Genomic DNA, 22199 nt, shown 5'->3' with positions numbered 1-22199 from the left:
ACACCTTACAGTGAAATGCTGAATACAACAGGTGTAGTAGACCTTACAGTGAAATGCTGAATACAACAGGTGTAGGTAGACCTTACAGTGAAATGCTGAATACAACAGGTGTAGTACACCTCACAGTGAAATGCTGAATACAACAGGTGTAGTACACCTTACAGTGAAATGCTGAATACAACAGGTGTAGTAGACCTCACAGTGAAATGCTGAATACAACAGGTGTAGTAGACCTCACAGTGAAATGCTGAATACAACAGGTGTAGTAGACCTCACAGTGAAATGGTGAATACAACAGGTGTAGTAGACCTCACAGTGAAATGGTGAATACAACAGGTGTAGTAGACCTTACAGTGAAATGGTGAATACAACAGGTGTAGTAGACCTCACAGTGAAATGGTGAATACAACAGGTGTAGTAGACCTCACAGTGAAATGCTGAATACAACAGGTGTAGTAGACCTCACAGTGAAATGCTGAATACAACAGGTGTAGTAGACCTCACAGTTAAATGCTGAATACAACAGGTGTAATAGACCTCACAGTGAAATGCTGAATACAACAGGTGTAGTAGACCTCACAGTGAAATGCTGAATACAACAGGTGTAGTAGACCTCACAGTGAAATGCTGAATACAACAGGTGTAGTAGACCTCACAGTGAAATGCTGAATACAACAGGTGTAGTAGACCTCACAGTGAAATGCTGAATACAACAGGTGTAGTAGACCTCACAGTGAAATGCTGAATACAACAGGTGTAGTAGACCTTACAGTGAAATGCTGAATACAACAAGTGTAGTAGGCCTCACAGTGAAATGCTGAATACAACGGGTGTAGTAGACCTTACAGTGAAATGCTGAATACAACAGGTGTAGTAGACCTTACAGTGAAATGCTGAATACAACAGGTGTAGGTAGACCTTACAGTGAAATGCTGAATACAACAGGTGTAGTAGACCTCACAGTGAAATGCTGAATACAACAGGTGTAGTAGACCTCACAGTTAAATGCTGAATACAACAGGTGTAATAGACCGCACAGTGAAATGCTGAATACAACAGGTGTAGTAGACCTTACAGTGACATGCTGAATACAACAGGTGTAGTAGACCTCACAGTGAAATGCTGAATACAACAGGTGTAGTAGACCTCACAGTGAAATGCTGAATACAACAGGTGTAGTAGACCTCACAGTGAAATGCTGAATACAACAGGTGTAGTAGACCTTACAGTGAAATGCTGAATACAACAAGTGTAGTAGGCCTCACAGTGAAATGCTGAATACAACAGGTGTAGTAGACCTTACAGTGAAATGCTGAATACAACAGGTGTAGTAGACCTTACAGTGAAATGCCGAACACAACAGGTGTAGTAGACCTCACAGTAAAATGATGAATACAACAGGTGTAGTAGACCTCACAGTGAAATGCTGAATACAACAGGTGTAGGTAGACCTCACAGTGAAATGCTGAATACAACAGGTGTAGTAGACCTCACAGTGAAATGATGAATACAACAGGTGTAGTAGACCTTACAGTGAAATGCTGAATACAACAGGTGTAGGTAGACCTCACAGTGAAATGCTGAATACAACAGGTGTAGTAGACCTCACAGTGAAATGCTGAATACAACAGGTGTAGTAGACCTCACAGTGAAATGCTGAATACAACAGGTGTAGTAGACCTCACAGTGAAATGCTGAATACAACAGGTGTAGTAGACCTTATAGTGAAATGCTGAATACAACAGGTGTAGTAGACCTCACAGTGAAATGCTGAATACAACAGGTGTAGTAGACCTCACAGTGAAATGCTGAATACAACAGGTGTAGTAGACCTCACAGTGAAATGCTGAATACAACAGGTGTAGTAGACCTCACAGTTAAATGCTGAATACAACAGGTGTAATAGACCTCACAGTGAAATGCTGAATACAACAGGTGTAGTAGACCTCACAGTGAAATGCTGAATACAACAGGTGTAGTAGACCTCACAGTGAAATGCTGAATACAACAGGTGTAGTAGACCTCACAGTGAAATGCTGAATACAACAGGTGTAGTAGACCTCACAGTGAAATGCTGAATACAACAGGTGTAGTAGACCTCACAGTGAAATGCTGAATACAACAGGTGTAATAGACCTCACAGTGAAATGCTGAATACAACAGGTGTAGTAGACCTCACAGTGAAATGCTGAATACAACAGGTGTAGTAGACCTCACAGTGAAATGCTGAATACAACAGGTGTAGTAGACCTCACAGTGAGATGCTGAATACAACAGGTGTAGTAGACCTCACAGTGAAATGCTGAATACAACAGGTGTAGTAGACCTCACAGTGAAATGCTGAATACAACAGGTGTAGTAGACCTCACAGTGAAATGCTGAATACAACAGGTGTAGTAGACCTCACAGTGAAATGCTGAATACAACAGGTGTAGTAGACCTCACAGTGAAATGCTGAATACAACAGGTGTAGTAGACCTCACAGGGAAATGCTGAATACAACAGGTGTAGTAGACCTCACAATGAGATGCTGAATACAACAGGTGTAGTAGACCTTACAGTGAAATGCTGAATACAACAGGTGTAGTAGACCTCACAGTGAAATGCTGAATACAACAGGTGTAGTAGACCTCACAGTTAAATGCTGAATACAACAGGTGTAATAGACCTCACAGTGAAATGCTGAATACAACAGGTGTAGTAGACCTCACAGTGAAATGCTGAATACAACAGGTGTAGTAGACCTCACAGTGAAATGCTGAATACAACAGGTGTAGTAGACCTCACAGTGAGATGCTGAATACAACAGGTGTAGTAGACCTCACAGTGAAATGCTGAATACAACAGGTGTAGTAGACCTCACAGTGAAATGCTGAATACAACAGGTGTAGTAGACCTCACAGTGAAATGCTGAATACAACAGGTGTAGTAGACCTCACAGTGAAATGCTGAATACAACAGGTGTAGTAGACCTCACAGTGAAATGCTGAATACAACAGGTGTAGTAGACCTCACAGGGAAATGCTGAATACAACAGGTGTAGTAGACCTCACAATGAGATGCTGAATACAACAGGTGTAGTAGACCTTACAGTGAAATGCTGAATACAACAGGTGTAGTAGACCTCACAGTGAAATGCTGAATACAACAGGTGTAGTAGACCTCACAGTGAAATGCTGAATACAACAGGTGTAGTAGACCTCACAGTGAAATGCTGAATACAACAGGTGTAGTAGACCTCACAGTGAAATGATGAATACAACAGGTGTAGTAGACCTCACAGTGAAATGCTGAATACAACAGGTGTAGTAGACCTCACAGTGAAATGCTGAATACAACAGGTGTAGTAGACCTCACAGTGAAATGCTGAATACAACAGGTGTAGTAGACCTCACAGTGAAATGCTGAATACAACAGGTGTAGTAGACCTCACAGTGAAATGCTGAATACAACAGGTGTAGTAGACCTCACAGTGAAATGCTGAATACAACAGGTGTAGTAGACCTCACAGTGAAATGCTGAATACAACAGGTGTAGTAGACCTCACAGTGAAATGCTGAATACAACAGGTGTAGTAGACCTCACAGTGAAATGCTGAATACAACAGGTGTAGTAGACCTCACAGTGAAATGCTGAATACAACAGGTGTAGTAGACCTCACAGTGAAATGCTGAATACAACAGGTGTAGTAGACCTCACAGCGAAATGTTTACTTACAAGCCCTTTATAACCATCAATGCAGTTCAAGAAACAGAGTTAAGATTTTTTTAAATTAAATGTAATAAAAACAAACTAAATAACGAGGCTATATACAGGGAGTACAGGTTAGTCAAGGTCATTTGTACATGTAGGTCGGGGTAAACCTTTATTTAACTAGGCAAGTCAGTTAAGAACAAATTCTTATTTTCAATGACTGCCTAGGAACAGTGGGTTAACTGCCTTGTTCAGGGGCAGATCAACAGATTTGTACCTTGTCAGCTCGGGGATTCGATCTTGCAACCTTTTAGTGATAAGTCCAACGCTCTAACAACTAGGCTACTATGCATAGATAAACTATGAGTAACAGCAGTGTAAAAACAGGAAGGGGGGGGGGTCAATGTAAATAGTCTGGGTGGCCATTTGATTAATTGTTCATCAGTCTTATGGCTTGGGGGGTAGAAGCTGTTAAGGAGCCTCTTGGACCTAGACTTGGTGCTAGTCCATCGCCGTCGGGAGGGGTGGAATAGTCCATCGCTTTCGGGGGGGGGGGGGGGGGGTGGAATAGTCCATCGCTGTCGGGGGGGGTGGAATAGTCCATCGCTGTCGGGGGGGGGGTGGAATAGTCCATCGCTGTCGGGGGGGGTGGAATAGTCCATCGCTGTCGGGGGGGGTGGAATAGTCCATCGCTGTCGGGGGGGGTGGAATAGTCCATCGCTGTCGGGGGGGTGGAATAGTCCATCGCTGTCGGGGGGGGGGGGGGTGGCGCTGTCGGGGTGGAATAGTCCATCGCTGTCGGGGTGGAATAGTCCATCGCTGTCGGGGTGGAATAGTCCATCGCTGTCGGGTCGGAATAGTCCAACGCTGTCGGGGCGGAATAGTCCATCGCTGTCGGGGGGGCTGAATAGTCCATCGCCGTCGGGGGGGGGGGAATAGTCCATTGCTGTCGGGCGGAATAGTCCATCGCTGTCGGGGGGGGCGGAATAGTCCATCGCCGTCGGGTGTGGCGGAATAGTCCATCGCTGTCGGGGGGGCGTGAATAGTCCATCGCTGTCGGGGGGGCGTGAATAGTCCATCGCCGTCGGGGGGGGGGGGGGGGGGGGGGGGGGAATAGTCCATTGCTGTCGGGCGGAATAGTCCATCGCTGTCGGGGGGGCGTGAATAGTCCATCGCTGTCGGGGGGGCGGAATAGTCCATCGCCGTCGGGGGTGGCGGAATAGTCCATCGCTGTCGGGGGGGCGTGAATAGTCCATCACTGTCGGGGGGGCGTGAATAGTCCATCGCTGTCATGGGGGCGGAATAGTCCATCACTGTCGGGGGGGCGGAATAGTCCATTGCTGTCGGGCGGAATAGTCCATCGCTGTCGGGGGGCGCGTGAATAGTCCATCGCTGTCGGGGAGGAATAGTCCATTATTATGAACCAGTACATGGGTGATTAATGACATGTTTCTACTATTATGAGAAATGATCTATTATGAATTATTATTTGGCTGGATATGGATTCATGTACTATTTTAATGTTAGTAACCTGGGCACAGTGGCACACTATTTTAATGTTAGTAACCTGGGCACAGTGGCACACTATTTTAATGTTAGTAACCTGGGCACAGTGGCACACTATTTTAATGTTAGTAACCTGGGCACAGTGGCACACTATTTTAATGTTAGTAACCTGGGCACAGTGGCACACTATTTTAATGTTAGTAACCTGGGCACAGTGGCACACTATTTTAATGTTAGTAACCTGGGCACAGTGGCACACTATTTTAATGTTAGTAACCTGGGCACAGTGGCACACTATTTTAATGTTAGTAACCTGGGCACAGTGGCACACTATTTTAATGTTAGTAACCTGGGCACAGTGGCACACTATTTTAATGTTAGTAACCTGGGCACAGTGGCACACTATTTTAATGTTAGTAACCTGGGCACAGTGGCACACTATTTTAATGTTAGTAACCTGGGCACAGTGGCACACTATTTTAATGTTAGTAACCTGGGCACAGTGGCACACTATTTTAATGTTAGTAACCTGGGCACAGTGGCACACTATTTTAATGTTAGTAACCTGGGCACAGTGGCACACTATTTTAATGTTAGTAACCTGGGCACAGTGGCACACTATTTTAATGTTAGTAACCTGGGCACAGTGGCACACTATTTTAATGTTAGTAACCTGGGCACAGTGGCACACTATTTTAATGTTAGTAACCTGGGCACAGTGGCACACTATTTTAATGTTAGTAACCTGGGCACAGTGGCACACTATTTTAATGTTAGTAACCTGGGCACAGTGGCACACTATTTAATGTTAGTAACCTGGGCACAGTGCACACTATTTTAATGTTAGTAACCTGGGCACAGTGGCACACTATTTTAATGTTAGTAACCTGGGCACAGTGGCACACTATTTTAATGTTAGTAACCTGGGCACAGTGGCACACTATTTTAATGTTAGTAACCTGGGCACAGTGGCACACTATTTTAATGTTAGTAACCTGGGCACAGTGGCACACTATTTTAATGTTAGTAACCTGGGCACAGTGGCACACTATTTTAATGTTAGTAACCTGGGCACAGTGGCACACTATTTTAATGTTAGTAACCTGGGCACAGTGGCACACTATTTTAATGTTAGTAACCTGGGCACAGTGGCACACTATTTTAATGTTAGTAACCTGGGCACAGTGGCACACTATTTTAATGTTAGTAACCTGGGCACAGTGGCACACTATTTTAATGTTAGTAACCTGGGCACAGTGGCACACTATTTTAATGTTAGTAACCTGGGCACAGTGGCACACTATTTTAATGTTAGTAACCTGGGCACAGTGGCACACTATTTTAATGTTAGTAACCTGGGCACAGTGGCACACTATTTTAATGTTAGTAACCTGGGCACAGTGGCACACTATTTTAATGTTAGTAACCTGGGCACAGTGGCACACTATTTTAATGTTAGTAACCTGGGCACAGTGGCACACTATTTTAATGTTAGTAACCTGGGCACAGTGGCACACTATTTTAATGTTAGTAACCTGGGCACAGTGGCACACTATTTTAATGTTAGTAACCTGGGCACAGTGGCACACTATTTTAATGTTAGTAACCTGGGCACAGTGGCACACTATTTTAATGTTAGTAACCTGGGCACAGTGGCACACTATTTTAATGTTAGTAACCTGGGCACAGTGGCACACTATTTTAATGTTAGTAACCTGGGCACAGTGGCACACTATTTTAATGTTAGTAACCTGGGCACAGTGGCACACTATTTAATGTTAGTAACCTGGGCACAGTGGCACACTATTTTAATGTTAGTAACCTGGGCACAGTGGCACACTATTTTAATGTTAGTAACCTGGGCACAGTGGCACACTATTTTAATGTTAGTAACCTGGGCACAGTGGCACACTATTTTAATGTTAGTAACCTGGGCACAGTGGCACACTATTTTAATGTTAGTAACCTGGGCACAGTGGCACACTATTTTAATGTTAGTAACCTGGGCACAGTGGCACACTATTTTAATGTTAGTAACCTGGGCACAGTGGCACACAATTGGCCCAGTGTCGTCAGGGTTTGGCCGGGGAATGCCGTCATTGTAAATAAGAAATTGTTCTTAATTAACTTGTCTAGTTAATAAAGGTTAAATGAAATCCATTTTTAAAAAACACCTGCTTGTCGAACATTTAATTCCAAAATCATGGTGAAGCGTTTCCACTTCTCCAGAGTCCAATGGCGGTGAGCTTTACACCGTTCCAGCCGAGACGCTTGGCATTGCACATGGTGATCTGAGACTTTTGTGCGGCCATGGAAACCCATTTCAATAAGCTTCCGACTAACAGTTATTGTGACGACGTTGCTTCCAAAGGCAGTTCTAAAAAAAAAAAGTTGTTGATATTTTTGTGTTTGTCTCCAGGTGCCTCCAGTCCAGCCAATAGGGTCAATGGGTGGTCCCTCTGGATTCCCTGGCCCTCCCCCCTCCCTCACCCCCGGTGGACCCCCTCTCTTCCTGCCCGCTGGCTTCAACCCCACACAGCCTCCAGGTAACAACATTATGGGACTGAACCAAATGAACAACTAGAGGATCACAAACAAATGTTCTCCTTCCTCCCTCTGATTGTCGTTTTGTACAGTTCTCCTTCTCCTCTCTGGTTGTCGTTTTGTACAGTTCTCCTTCTCCACTCTGGTTGTCGTTTTGTACAGTTCTCCTTCTCCTCTCTGGTTGTCGTTTTGTACAGTTCTCCTTCTCCTCTCTGGTTGTCGTTTTGTACAGTTCTCCTTCTCCACTCTGGTTGTCGTTTTGTACAGTTCTCCTTCTCCTCTCTGGTTGTCGTTTTGTACAGTTCTCCTTCTCCTCTCTGGTTGTCGTTTTGTACAGTTTCCTTCTCCAACTGGTTGTCATTTTGTACAGTTCTCCTTCTCCACTCTGGTTGTCGTTTGTACAGTTCTCCTTCTCCTCTCTGGTTGTCGTTTTGTACAGTTCTCCTTCTCCTCTCTGGTTGTCGTTTTGTACAGTTCTCCTTCTCCACTCTGGTTGTCGTTTTGTACAGTTCTCCTTCTCCACTCTGGTTGTCGTTTTGTACAGTCCTCCTTCTCCTCTCTGGTTGTCGTTTTGTACAGTTCTCCTTCTCCACTCTGGTTGTCGTTTTGTACAGTTCTCCTTCTCCTCTCTGGTTGTCGTTTTGTACAGTTCTCCTTCTCCACTCTGGTTGTCGTTTTGTACAGTTCTCCTTCTCCCCTCTGGTTGTCGTTTTGTACAGTTCTCCTTCTCCCCTCTGGTTGTCGTTTTGTACAGTTCTCCTTCTCCACTCTGGTTGTCGTTTTGTACAGTTCTCCTTCTCCTCTCTGGTTGTCGTTTTGTACAGTTCTCCTTCTCCACTCTGGTTGTCGTTTTGTACAGTTCTCCTTCTCCCCTCTGGTTGTCGTTTTGTACAGTTCTCCTTCTCCCCTCTGGTTGTCGTTTTGTACAGTTCTCCTTCTCCTCTCTGGTTGTCGTTTTGTACAGTTCTCCTTCTCCACTCTGGTTGTCGTTTTGTACAGTTCTCCTTCTCCACTCTGGTTGTCGTTTTGTACAGTTCTCCTTCTCCTCTCTGGTTGTCGTTTTGTACAGTTCTCCTTCTCCTCTCTGGTTGTCGTTTTGTACAGTTCTCCTTCTCCTCTCTGGTTGTCGTTTTGTACAGTTCTCCTTCTCCTCTCTGGTTGTCGTTTTGTACAGTTCTCCTTCTCCACTCTGGTTGTCATTTTGTACAGTTCTCCTTCTCCTCTCTGGTTGTCGTTTTGTACAGTTCTCCTTCTCCACTCTGGTTGTCGTTTTGTACAGTTCTCCTTCTCCACTCTGGTTGTCGTTTTGTACAGTTCTCCTTCTCCACTCTGGTTGTCGTTTTGTACAGTTCTCCTTCTCCTCTCTGGTTGTCGTTTTGTACAGTTCTCCTTCTCCTCTCTGGTTGTCGTTTTGTACAGTTCTCCTTCTCCAACTGGTTGTCGTTTTGTACAGTTCTCCTTCTCCTCTCTGGTTGTCGTTTTGTACAGTTCTCCTTCTCCAACTGGTTGTCGTTTTGTACAGTTCTCCTTCTCCAACTGGTTGTCATTTTGTACAGTTCTCCTTCTCCTCTCTGGTTGTCGTTTTGTACAGTTCTCCTTCTCCTCTCTGGTTGTCGTTTTGTACAGTTCTCCTTCTCCTCTCTGGTTGTCGTTTTGTACAGTTCTCCTTCTCCACTCTGGTTGTCGTATTGTACAGTTCTCCTTCTCCCCTCTGGTTGTCGTTTTGTACAGTTCTCCTTCTCCCCTCTGGTTGTCGTTTTGTACAGTTCTCCTTCTCCTCTCTGGTTGTCGTTTTGTACAGTTCTCCTTCTCCACTCTGGTTGTCGTTTTGTACAGTTCTCCTTCTCCACTCTGGTTGTCGTTTTGTACAGTTCTCCTTCTCCCTCTGGTTGTCGTTTTGTACAGTTATAATATATTTGTTATGAAAATGACAGGTCCAAACCAAATGAATCACAACCTTCAACATGTTTTGTTGTATGAAATGTTTTTTGTGCTCCATGTTTTGACATGTTTCTAAACCATATGTTGTGTGTGTCTACTCTGTCTGCAGGTTTCCCTCATCCAGTAGTGGGTGGACCAGGGAGCACCAAAGATGACTCTGGATCTAAAGACAAGGCTGGAGGGAGTGGTGGCCTCTCAGACACTCCAGACATCCAGCTGGGACCTCCAGGCCCAGGCGGACCAGGGGCCTTGATGAGTCCTCCAGGCCCAGCAGTGTTACTGGGTCCCAGGCCGGCCATGCAGCCTCGTCCGGGACTACCAGCCCCTCACATTCAGCCCCACTTCCCCCCTCACCTCCCTCCCCCAAACATGCCCCCTATGATGATGGGCCCCAGGGGCCCCAACCCTATGTTTCCCCCCAGGGGGCGCCCTCCAGGTGGGTTCAGGATTCCCATGGGCCACCAGTCCATGGAGGACTTTCCTCACGGACCCCCCAGACATCCCCTCCAGCCTGGACCCCCCAGACATCCCTTCCAGCCTGGACCCCCCAGACATCCCTTCCAGCCCGGACCCCCCGGGGAAGAAGAAGGCAACTGGGAGGGCGGGAGACACTTCAGGGGCGAGAGGCCAGGGTTTGGGGGACGTGACGGGGACGGGGGGAGGTTTGGGGAGCGGGGGAGAGGGTTTCCTAGAGGAGGAGGAGGAGGAAATGGTCGGCCCATAGATGGGCCTGAGGGGAGGTTTGGGGAGCGGGGGAGAGGGTTTCCTAGAGGAGGGGGAGGAGGGGGAAATGGTCGGCCCATAGATGGGCCTGAGGGGAGGGACCGCTTCATGAACCAACGGGATAGATTTGAATGGTGATGAGGCGGGGCCAGGAGGGTTCAGCCGTAGAGACTGGGGGGGGGGGATCATCCAGGGTCCTGTTCAGCAGGGAGAAAATGTTTTGGAACAGAGTGAAACGGGAATGAACTACCTGAACTTGTCCAGTAAAAACCCAAGAGTTTTTTTTGTTTTTGTTTTGCTGAACATAACCCAGATGTCTGACCTGGAGAACGACTTGGAGACTGGGCACATGGAGTCACACGGAGTCACACGCAGACATTGTAATGTACAGCCTGTCCCTGACGAGTATCTCCACCGTTCCAAAGACATTAAGACTAACACAGAGAAAAGAAAATGAATGGGACAGTTTCCCAAATGATAGAATAAGCCCAGTCCATTTAATAAAAAGCATGTTCAATGGAGGACCTCTGTTAGAACGACTTCTTAGTTCAGGACTAGGTTTAATCTGTGTCTGGGAAACCTACCCTATCAGAATATCACCGTTTAAACCAGTGGAAGTCTAATTTTGAAGTCTGTTCATATGAAGAATTTTTGTCCTGCCTTTTTGAGCTGGTATGTTCTGACAGAAAACCACAGAGAGAAGAATACTGATTTGTATATATTGTATTTGTGCTGATGGCCAATAATCAGGTTTTTTTTTGTATATTTTGAGTGACTGTTTTTCTGTTTCTTCTCCAGGAAGTCTGTCACTAGGGCAGTGAGGAGAAACAGGAAGTCTGTCACTAGGGCAGTGAGGAGAAACAGGAAGTCTGTCACTAGGGCAGTGAGGAGAAACAGGAAGTCTGTCTCTAGGGCAGTGAGGAGAAACAGGAAGTCTGTCACTAGGGCAGTGAGGAGAAACAGGAAGTCTGTCTCTAGGGCAGTGAGGAGAAACAGGAAGTCTGTCACTAGGGCAGTGAGGAGAAACAGGAAGTTGACCTGAAAACACCATCATCCTTGTATTGATGGGGGGGGGGGGGGGGGGTTCAAAACATGAAAATCTTTTGCTTCAGAATTTATCATTAGCAGTTTGTTTTTAGTAAACTATTTTTGTACAAATTTAAGTGTCTTTTTTTTTGTAAGTTCTTCATGGGATGCATGTTAAATGTTATTTTTGTTTTAACTCACTCATACAAGGGACACTAGGCAGTTCCATTGTCTACCAGTAGGGGGTGCTGTATCACTTCTTTACATGGGATAGTAGATAGGGTCTGACTTGGGAAGCCTGACAAATTCCACCCTATTCTGTATATAGTGCCCTACTTTGCACCAGGGAATACGGTGCGGGCTAGGCCCCTTGAGAAGTTGGGCAAGTCCCTGTCCAGAATTGTGTCTGGGGGAAAACACAGGGAAAAACAATCCTCATCAAACACAGGATGTTAAACAGTACAGGGAACGTCTAACCTTCAGAGGTCTTTCCCAACAATGCAGTGACACTAATATAGATAATGATAGAAAATAAAATACAAATGACTGAATCGAAACCACAAGAACTACGATGTACGTAGGAGAATGTACGTGTATATACAGGTCAGTAATCAGGACGTTATTCAATGTCCAGGGGTCCTGGAGTGGTTGAGGTCGGTTTACACACACACACACACACACACACACACACACACACACACACACGTGTAAACAGGTCACATTTTGCAGGTGTCATAGGAGGTGCAACAAAATGCTCCATCAGTGCAGTAGAATGTCTCGCAGATACAACACAAAGATACACAAATAATAACAAATCAAATCAAGAAATGACAGAACGAGTCCAATTTAACAATCCAGAGTAGACAGATGGCCCAAAGTATGTGGACACCTGCTCGTCCAACATCATGGCCATTAATATGGAGTTGGTCTTCTCCTTTGCTGCTATAACAGCCTCCACTCTTCTGGGAAGGCTTTCCACTAGATGTTGGAACATTGCTGCTATAACAGCCTCCACTCTTCTGGGAAGGCTTTCCACTAGATGTTGGAACATTGCTGCTATAACAGCCTCCACTCTTCTGGGAAGGCTTTCCACTAGATGTAGGAACATTGCTGCTATAACAGCCTCCACTCTTCTCTTCTGGGAAGGCTTTCCACTAGATGTAGGAACATTGCTGCTATAACAGCCTCCACTCTTCTGGGAAGGCTTTCCACTAGATGTTGGAACATTGCTGCTATAACAGCCTCCACTCTTCTCTTCTGGGAAGGCCTTCCACTAGATGTTGGAACATTGCTGCTATAACAGCCTCCACTCTTCTGGGAAGGCCTTCCACTAGATGTTGGAACATTGCTGCTATAACAGCCTCTACTCTTCTGGGAAGGCTTTCCACTAGATGTTGGAACATTGCTGCTCTAACAGCCTCCTCTCTTCTGGGAAGGCCTTCCACTAGATGTTGGACCATTGCCGCAGGGACTTGCTTCCGTTCAGCCACAAGAGCATTAGTGAGGTCGGGCACTGATGTTGGGCGATTAGGCCTAGCTGGCGGTTGGCATTCCAATTCATCCCAAATGTGTTCGATGGGGTTGAGGTCAGGGCTCTGTACAAGCCAGTCAAGTTCTTCCACACCGATCTCAACAAACCCTTTCTGTATGGACCTCGCTTTGTGCACGGGGGCATTATCATGCTGAAACAGGAAAGGGCCTTCCGAAAATTATTGCCACAAAGTTGGAAGCACAGAATAGTCTAGAATGTCATTATATGCTGTAGCAATAAGATTTCCCTTCAATGGAACTAAGGGTCCTGAACCATGAAAAACAGCCTCAGACCATTATTCCTCCTCCATCAAACTTCACAGTTTGCGCTATGCATTATGGGCAGGTAGCGTTCTCCTGGTATCCGCCAAACCCAGATTCGTACATCGAACTGCTAGATGGTGAAGCGTGATTCATCACTCCAGAGAACGCATTTCCACTGCTCCAGAGTCCAATGGCGGCGAGCTTTACACCACTCCAAACAACACCTGGCATTGTCATAGTGATCTTAGTCTTGTGTGCGGCTGCTCGACCATGGAAACCCATTTCATGAAGTTCCCGACGAACAGTTCTGGTGCTGATGTTGCTTCCAGAGGCAGTTCTGAACAGACGATTTTTACGCGCTACGCAATTCAGCACTCGGTGGTCCCGTTCTTTGAGGTTGCTCCTAGGCGTTTCCACTTCACAATAACAGCGCTTACAGTTGACCAGGGCAGAAGTTTTTACTAACTGACTTATTGGATAGGTGGTATCCTATGACGGTGCCACATTGAAAGTCCCTGAGCTTTTCAGTAAGGCCAGTCTACTTTCAATGTTTGTCTACGGAGAATGCATGGCTGTGTGCTCAATTTTATACACCTGTCAGCAATGGGTGTGGCTGAAATAGCTGAATCCACTCATTTGAAGGGGTGTCCACATACTGCTCTATATAAAGTGTATTTTAGAGTGAGCATGTGTCAGAATCCACAATATAAATATGTAGTGTGTATCGGCAGTATAGAATTTGTATGGAAAATGATATGTACAGTAGTAGGTGTATTAGCATGAGCTATGTGGAGAATACAGTGTATACTGTACATATGTAACGGATGTGAAACGGCTAGCTTAGTTAGCGGTGGTGCGCACTAAATAGTGTTTCAATCGGTGACGTCACTTGCTCTGAGACCTTGAAGTAGTTGTTCCCTTTGCTCTGCAAGGGCTGTGGCTTTTGTGGAGCGATGGGTAACAATGCTTCGAGGGGTGACTGTTGTTGATGTGTGCAGAGGGTCCCTGGTTCACGCCCAGGTATGGGCGAGGGGGCGGTTTAAAGTTATACTGTTACACATACACAGTGAGTAAACAGCAGTATAGAAACAGAACAGGAGGTGACCAGCGTTCAATGACTATATACATGGGGCATTAGTTTCAACGTGCAAGGCAGAGTACCGTTTGTCAGTCTCTCGTTCCCAGCTTTGATGCGCCTGTACTGCCTCTGTCCACTAGATGGTAGCAGAGTGAACAGACTGTGGGGCCCATGACAAATGTCTTCAGCTACCTGAGATGATAGAGACGGTTGTTGAGCCGCCTTCTCCATGGTGGTGGTGAGACCACTTCAGGTCCCATGGGCGCAACTTTTGTTTTATAAGTGTAGGGGGAGGGCGATGACAATTATTTATATATAATATATATATGTATGTATATGTGTGTGTATATATTATATATGTGTGTGTGTGTGTATATATATATATATATATATTATATATGTGTGTGTATGTATGTGTATGTATATAATACAGGCCATTATATACATACAAGCACGGGTCCTAAGTGCTTTAATTAATTCTTCACCACAACAGAGATCGTTTCAGCTCAGCTGCAAAATATATATATATATATATTAGTTTATCCGTTCAGATAAACTCTCCAAACTCTACCTAACCACTCGGAGGCGCCCACATGGACCGTTGCCTCGTTTTGTATCACATTCCAATGATAGTTTTGTATCACATTCCAATGATAGTTTTGTATCACATTCCAATGATAAAACCATTTCAGAAAGTCGGGTCCTAAGTGCTTTAATTAATTCTTCACCACAACAGAGATCGTTTCAGCTCAGCTGCAATAGTGTTGGTCAGGTGGTCCAGAGCTTTTGATTGGTTGAATCAGGTGGTAGAGGTTAACTACGTTCCAAATGGAACCTATATTTCCTTTGTAGGGCTCTGAAGTAGTGTACTTTGTAGGGCTCTGAAGTAGTGTACTACATAGGGCTCTGAAGTAGTGTACTACATAGGGCTCTGGTCTGGAGTAGTGTACTACATAGGGCTCTGGTCTGAAGTATGTACTACATAGGGCTCTGGTCTGAAGTAGTATACTACATAGGGTTCTGGAGTAGTGTACTACATAGGGCTCTGGTCTGAAGTAGTGTACTACATAGGGCTCTGGTCTGAAGTAGTGTACTACATAGGGCTCTGGTCTGAAGTAGTGTACTACATAGGGCTCTGGTCTGAAGTAGTGTACTACATAGGGCTCTGGTCTGAAGTAGTGTACTACATAGGGCTCTGGTCTGAAGTAGTGTACTACATAGGGCTCTGGTCTGAAGTAGTGTACTACATAGGGCTCTGGTCTGAAGTAGTGTACTACATAGGGCTCTGGTCTGAAGTAGTGTACTACATAGGGCTCTGGTCTGAAGTAGTGCACTACATAGGGCTCTGGTCTGAAGTAGTGCACTACATAGGGCTCTGGTCTGAATTAGTGTTACATAGGGCTCTGGTCTGAAGTAGTGTTACATAGGGCTCTGGTCTGAAGTAGTGTACTACATAGGGCTCTGGTCTGAAGTAGTATACTACATAGAGTTCTGGAGTAGTGTACTACATAGAGCTCTGGTCTGAAGTAGTGTACTGCTTAGAGATCTGGTCTGAAGTAGTGTACTGCATAGGGCTCTGAAATAGTGTACTATATAGGGAATAGAATAGGATGCCATATGGGACTAAACCCTTATCCAGATGGCCTGTTGTCTCATCCAGATGGCCTGTTGTCTCATCCAGATGGCCTGTTGTCTTATCCAGATGGCCTGTTGTCTCATCCAGATGGCCTGTTGTCTTATCCAGATGGCCTGTTGTCTTATCCAGATGGCCTGTTGTCTCATCCAGATGGCCTGTTGTCTCATCCAGATGGCCTGTTGTCTCATCCAGATGGCCTGTTGTCTCATCCAGATGGCCTGTTGTCTCATCCAGATGGCCTGTTGTCTTATCCAGATGGCCTGTTGTCTTATCCAGATGGCCTGTTGTCTTATCCAGATGGCCTGTTGTCTCATCCAGATGGCCTGTTGTCTTATCCAGATGGCCTGTTGTCTCATCCAGATGGCCTGTTGTCTCATCCAGATGGCCTGTTGTCTCATCCAGATGGCCTGTTGTCTCATCCAGATGGCCTGTTGTCTCATCCAGATGGCCTGTTGTCTTATCCAGATGGCCTGTTGTCTCATCCAGATGGCCTGTTGTCTCATCCAGATGGCCTGTTGTCTCATCCAGATGGCCTGTTGTCTCATCCAGATGGCCTGTTGTCTTATCCAGATGGCCTGTTGTCTCATCCAGATGGCCTGTTGTCTTATCCAGATGGCCTGTTGTCTCATCCAGATGGCCTGTTGTCTTATCCAGATGGCCTGTTGTCTTATCCAGATGGCCTGTTGTCTCATCCAGATGGCCTGTTGTCTTATCCAGATGGCCTGTTGTCTCATCCAGATGGTATCTATTTTGCATATCTGTTTATATTGTCTGACCACAACATAAATATTATTCACGCCTGGTTTGTTATCTTACATGTTAAGTGTGACTGCTTCTTTCCTCACGGCCAACGGGCTCTGTTCAGTTGAAACGAGTGAGTCCAGTGCTGTGGGCCGGCCACTTGACTCCACACTGCATGACACAATGTTGTCTGCTTCTCATGACCCCCCCCCCCCCCCCCCCCCCCCCCCCCCCCACCCCCTTATAGCCTGAGAGTATTACTGGTGAAGACAACGTTTAGTATTGTGTCTTCTAACATTAGAAACCAACTGGAAATAGTTTACTACCTTCTGAAGTTATAACCCCCTTTTCCTTGGTCACTTCTCTGTGGTGATGGGCATTTATTTTCTCCATTTATATTTCTAGAAATTGAGATTTTCTATCCACCGATTGGTCAAAATAATTGGACTTTTTTTTCCCCCTCCTTTTTCTCCCCAATTTCAAACTTGTCATATCGTTGCAACTTCCCAACGGGCTCAGGAGAGAGGCGAAGGTCGAGTCATTCGTCCTCTGCAAACATGACCTGCCAAAACTGTGCTTCTTAACAACCTCTCGCTTAACCCGGAAGGCAGCTGCACCAATGTGTCAGAGGAAACACTATCCAACTGACTACCGAAGTCAGCCTGCAGGCACCTGGCCCGCCACAAGGAGACGCTAGAGCGCGATGAGCCAAGTAACTATGGGACTCCCGGTCACGGCCGGTTGTGACACTGCCTGGGATCGAACCCGGGTCTGGAGTGGCGCTTTAGACTGCTGCGCCACTCAGGAGGCCCAGTTTTACATTATTTTAAACTAACAGATTATCCAACACTGAGTGATTTGTTTATTAGTTGTTTGACTGTCTGAAGAATTGGTTGGATTACATTTCAAATAAAGAAATGAAAACATATTCCTATTAAATAAGGTTGTGTGTCAGTGATTGATTTGTATAGGTGTAGTCTCGGTGTATTTATTGATAATGCACAGTTTGCACAAACACACAGATGTAGAGGTGTCCCGGACTCCCGACTCCGATTGGCTCGAGCAAGAATTTAGTGTCACCCTCGTCATCTACTCGCGCGCAGTCTCCGCTGTCTAAGGGCCGCGCGCCCCGCCCTCACCTCGCGGCGTGAAAACAACATGGTAGCGGAAACACGGAGCTTCTAGCGGAACAGACACAGTCTAGCGATAGCATGTTCTACACAGCGGGTCAAATTCACCGCACACACTGGACGACAACCACAATAATCACCTGAGAGTAATGACAGGTACGTTTTTAAAATTTTATTTTTGAATATAGTGTTTTTGTTGTTAGTTTTTCTTCTCATGTGAGGATAAATGAGCTTGATGTTTGACGCCTTGGTATAGCCCCCCCCGGCTCCTAGAGACCAGTTTGAATTCCGGTGACCGCGTCAATAATAAGGCATGAGACCTTTCTCCGTATCTTGTGTACCGATAGGCTAAACGCACAGGTAAGCTGCCGGGTGTTTCTCATATAGCAGTGCTTTTAAGCTGATATTACTGCATGAGCCATGTCCACTTGTTTTGTATTCATAATGGATGGATGCATGTGCCCATTGCTCTGCCACCACCACATGAATGGCATAGTTGTCTAGATAGCCTATAGATCAGTAGGCTACATTGGGCAACTATTCAATGTTGTCGACTCTAGCCCCCCCCCCCCCCCCCCCCCGTGGCTATTTTGAGAGGTAAACCGTGTCATGTCTGTGCGTCTTCATTACTGAATGGAGGAGTTCACGGTGACACTGACAGACAGCAGTAGACAGACATGCCTGCCTTGCTACAGGTGTTCTAATCCAACCGGACGGCAGTCTATTGTAAAGCTATTGATTAAACCAAATGCACGCAGGACATAAAACAAACACAACCTGTAGAATAAGATCTGTAAACATGTGTATTGATTTGACAATGTGTTTGGAAACAAACTGTAGGACTCTGGTGGGTGTAATAAATGAGAGAGAGAGAGAGAGAGAAATTAATGGTCTCAGAATGACTTGGTGTGGTAGAATGAGGATGGACAAGTATTTGATACACTGCCGATTTTGCAGGTTTTCCTACTTACAAAGCATTTAGAGGTCTGTAATTTTTATCATAGGTACACTTCAACTGTGAGAGTCGGAATCTAAAACAAGAATCCAGAAAATCTTAATCAATCATTTTATTGCATGACATAAGTATTTGATACATCAGAAAAGCAGAACTTAATATTTGGTACAGAAACCTTTGTTAGCAATTACAGAGATCATATGTGTACATCAACAATATTAATGAGAATAATGATACATTAAAGCAATAGTAGTAGACCAGTGTCAACCTGACTGAGAAGACGCATGACCTGGTAGTGGACCAGTGTCAACCTGACTGAGAAGACGCATGACCTGGTAGTGGACCAGTGTCAACCTGACTGAGAAGACACATGACCTGGTAGTGGACCAGTGTCAACCTGACTGAGAAGACACATGACCTGGTAGTGGACCAGTGTCAACCTGACTGAGAAGACGCATGACCTGGTAGTGGACCAGTGTCAACCTGACTGAGAAGACGCATGACCTGGTAGTGGACCAGTGTCAACCTGACTGAGAAGACACATGACCTGGTAGTGGACCAGTGTCAACCTGACTGAGAAGACACATGACCTGGTAGTGGACCAGTGTCAACCTGACTGAGAAGACGCATGACCTGGTAGTGGACCAGTGTCAACCTGACTGAGAAGACACATGACCTGGTAGTGGACCAGTGTCAACCTGACTGAGAAGACGCATGACCTGGTAGTGGACCAGTGTCAACCTGACTGAGAAGACGCATGACCTGGTAGTGGACCAGTGTCAACCTGACTGAGAAGACGCATGACCTGGTAGTGGACCAGTGTCAACCTGACTGAGAAGACACATGACCTGGTAGTGGACCAGTGTCAACCTGACTAAGAAGACACATGACCTGGTAGTGGACCAGTGTCAACCTGACTGAGAAGACACATGACCTGGTAGTGGACCAGTGTCAACCTGACTGAGAAGACACATGACCTGGTAGTGGACCAGTGTCAACCTGACTGAGAAGACACATGACATGGTAGTAGACCAGTGTCAACCTGACTGAGAAGACACATGACATGGTAGTAGACCAGTGTCAACCTGACTGAGAAGACACATGACATGGTAGTAGACCAGTGTCAACCTGACTGAGAAGACACATGACATGGTAGTAGACCAGTGTCAACCTGACTGAGAAGACACATGACATGGTAGTAGACCAGTGTCAACCTGACTGAGAAGACACATGACATGGTAGTAGACCAGTGTCAACCTGACTGAGAAGACACATGACCTGGTAGTGGACCAGTGTCAACCTGACTGAGAAGACACATGACCTGGTAGTGGACCAGTGTCAACCTGACTGAGAAGACACATGACCTGGTAGTGGACCAGTGTCAACCTGACTGAGAAGACACATGACCTGGTAGTGGACCAGTGTCAACCTGACTGAGAAGACACATGACATGGTAGTAGACCAGTGTCAACCTGACTGAGAAGACACATGACATGGTAGTAGACCAGTGTCAACCTGACTGAGAAGACACATGACATGGTAGTAGACCAGTGTCAACCTGACTGAGAAGACACATGACATGGTAGTAGACCAGTGTCAACCTGACTGAGAAGACACATGACATGGTAGTAGACCAGTGTCAACATGACTGAGAAGACACATGACCTGGTAGTAGACCAGTGTCAACATGACTGAGAAGACACATGACATGGTAGTAGACCAGTGTCAACATGACTGAGAAGACACATGACATGGTAGTAGACCAGTGTCAACCTGGTATGAAAGACAAAACAAGATGGGAAATATTATTGACATTGCACTTTTCACAGGCTGTCCCTCAGGTTGTGGCAGGAGGACACACATTTGGCTGCCAAAACATTTAGTCTTTTCACCCAATAAATATTAGATTTATTTTCTTCATCTTTTTATAGTTTCAAATTCTTTGTACTGAATAATAATTCCAGGAAAGAAAGATTCTCTGGCTCACATGACTCTATTGGAACGGCCTCTTCTCTTGGTATTTACCATGAGGTCCCAAACGGTAGACTATTCTCTACAGCAGTGTTGTCCCAACTCGGGTCCTCATGTACCCCCCAACAGCCCAACTCGGGTCCTCCAGTACCCCCCCCCCCCCCAACAGCCCAACTCGGGTCCTCCAGAATCCCCCCCCCCCCCCCAACAGCCCAACTCGGGTCCTCCAGTATCCCCCCAACAGCCCAACTCGGGTCCTCCACTATCCCCGCCAACAGCCCAACTTGAGTTTTCCAGTATCCCCCCCCCCAACTCGGGTCCTTCAGTACGCCCCAACTCGGGTCCTCCAGTATCCCCCCCCCCCAACTTGGGTCCTCCAGTGACCCCAACAGCCCAACTTGAGTCTTCCAGTATCCCCCCCCCAACTCGGGTCCTTCAGTACGCCCCAACTTGGGTCCTCCAGTATCCCCCCCCCCAACTTGGGTCCTCCAGTAACCCCAACAGCCCAACTTGAGTCTTCCAGTATCCCCCCCCCCAACTCGGGTCCTCCAGTATCCCCCCCCCAACTTGGGTCCTCCAGTAAACCCCAACAGCCCAACTCCGGTCCAACAGTACATATTGTTGTTGAGGCCTGAACAAGCACACCTGACTCTCTACTTGTCAACTAATCATCAAGCCCTTGACAAGTTGAGTCAGGTGGAGTTTTTTTGTTGTTGTTTGTAGCTTCAACAAAAATGTATGCTGTTGAGGGGGGGGGGGGGTACTCGAGGACCCATAGGGCGCTGGTCAAAAGTAGTGCACTATATAGGGAATAGGGAGCCATTCTGGTCAAAAGTAGTGCACTATGTAGGGAATAGGGAGCCATTCTGGTCAAAAGTAGTGCACTATGTAGGGAATAGGGAGCCATTCTGGTCAAATAGTAGTGCACTATGTAGGGAATAGGGAGCCGTTTGGTCCACGACCCCTCTCTCCAGCTACAATCAGATGTAGACTAACTACTGGAGGCAGCTCAGGATCTTTCTTTTGAACCACACACTGAAGAATGTCCACTGCAAGTCATCTGATCATTTGTTGGCTTTTCAGTAACACCTAAGGACTTGTCTGGTACACAAACTGAGCTTTTGTTTCGTTTTTTTTCTTCTTGTGTATAAAGCATGTACTACCCCAAACACAAATGATTGCTTGAAATGTGCATATTTTAGATCCTTAAAAAAAAAAAAAAAGTACTCTGTGTGAATAATTCATATTTTGTCCCACATTCACATAACTGCTTTGCAAAGTGGCGAGTAGTTAAATGCTGTAGTGTTGTTGTTCTGTTTGTTCTGCTCCAGACAAACTTTTTCCCCCCTCCCCCTGAGTGTTTTGTTCTGCTCCAGACAAACTTTTTCCCCCCTCCCCCTGAGTGTTTTGTTCTGCTGTAGACTAACTTTTTCCCCCCTCCCCCTGAGTGTTTTGTTCTGC

General features: G+C 45.9%; 2 protein-coding genes across 2 annotated transcripts in view; both read left to right on the top strand.

Annotated features, from left to right (window-relative positions):
• LOC109885625 (SR-related and CTD-associated factor 4-like) overlaps positions 1-10965 on the top strand; it is a 51222-nt gene extending 40257 nt beyond the window's left edge. Inside the window, exons 13-14 of the mRNA XM_031795374.1 lie at positions 7619-7745; positions 9794-10965. Of these exons, the coding sequence (XP_031651234.1) occupies positions 7619-7745; positions 9794-10545 (879 nt within the window). The 3' untranslated portion in view covers positions 10546-10965. The remainder of the gene's footprint in view (positions 1-7618; positions 7746-9793) is intronic.
• A 6842-nt stretch (positions 10966-17807) lies between these two features.
• The window catches only part of LOC109879675 (T-lymphoma invasion and metastasis-inducing protein 1), a 129468-nt gene continuing 125076 nt past the window's right edge, over positions 17808-22199 (top strand). The window contains exon 1 of the mRNA XM_031796303.1: positions 17808-17968. The gene's annotated coding sequence lies outside the window, so the exon portion shown is untranslated. The remainder of the gene's footprint in view (positions 17969-22199) is intronic.

The sequence above is a fragment of the Oncorhynchus kisutch genome, linkage group LG18 (genome assembly GCF_002021735.2).
Source record: "Oncorhynchus kisutch isolate 150728-3 linkage group LG18, Okis_V2, whole genome shotgun sequence".
Classification (NCBI taxonomy): Eukaryota; Metazoa; Chordata; class Actinopteri; order Salmoniformes; family Salmonidae; genus Oncorhynchus; species Oncorhynchus kisutch.
Note: the sequence above shows the minus strand (reverse complement) of the source record. Positions and strands in the feature narration are given on the sequence as shown.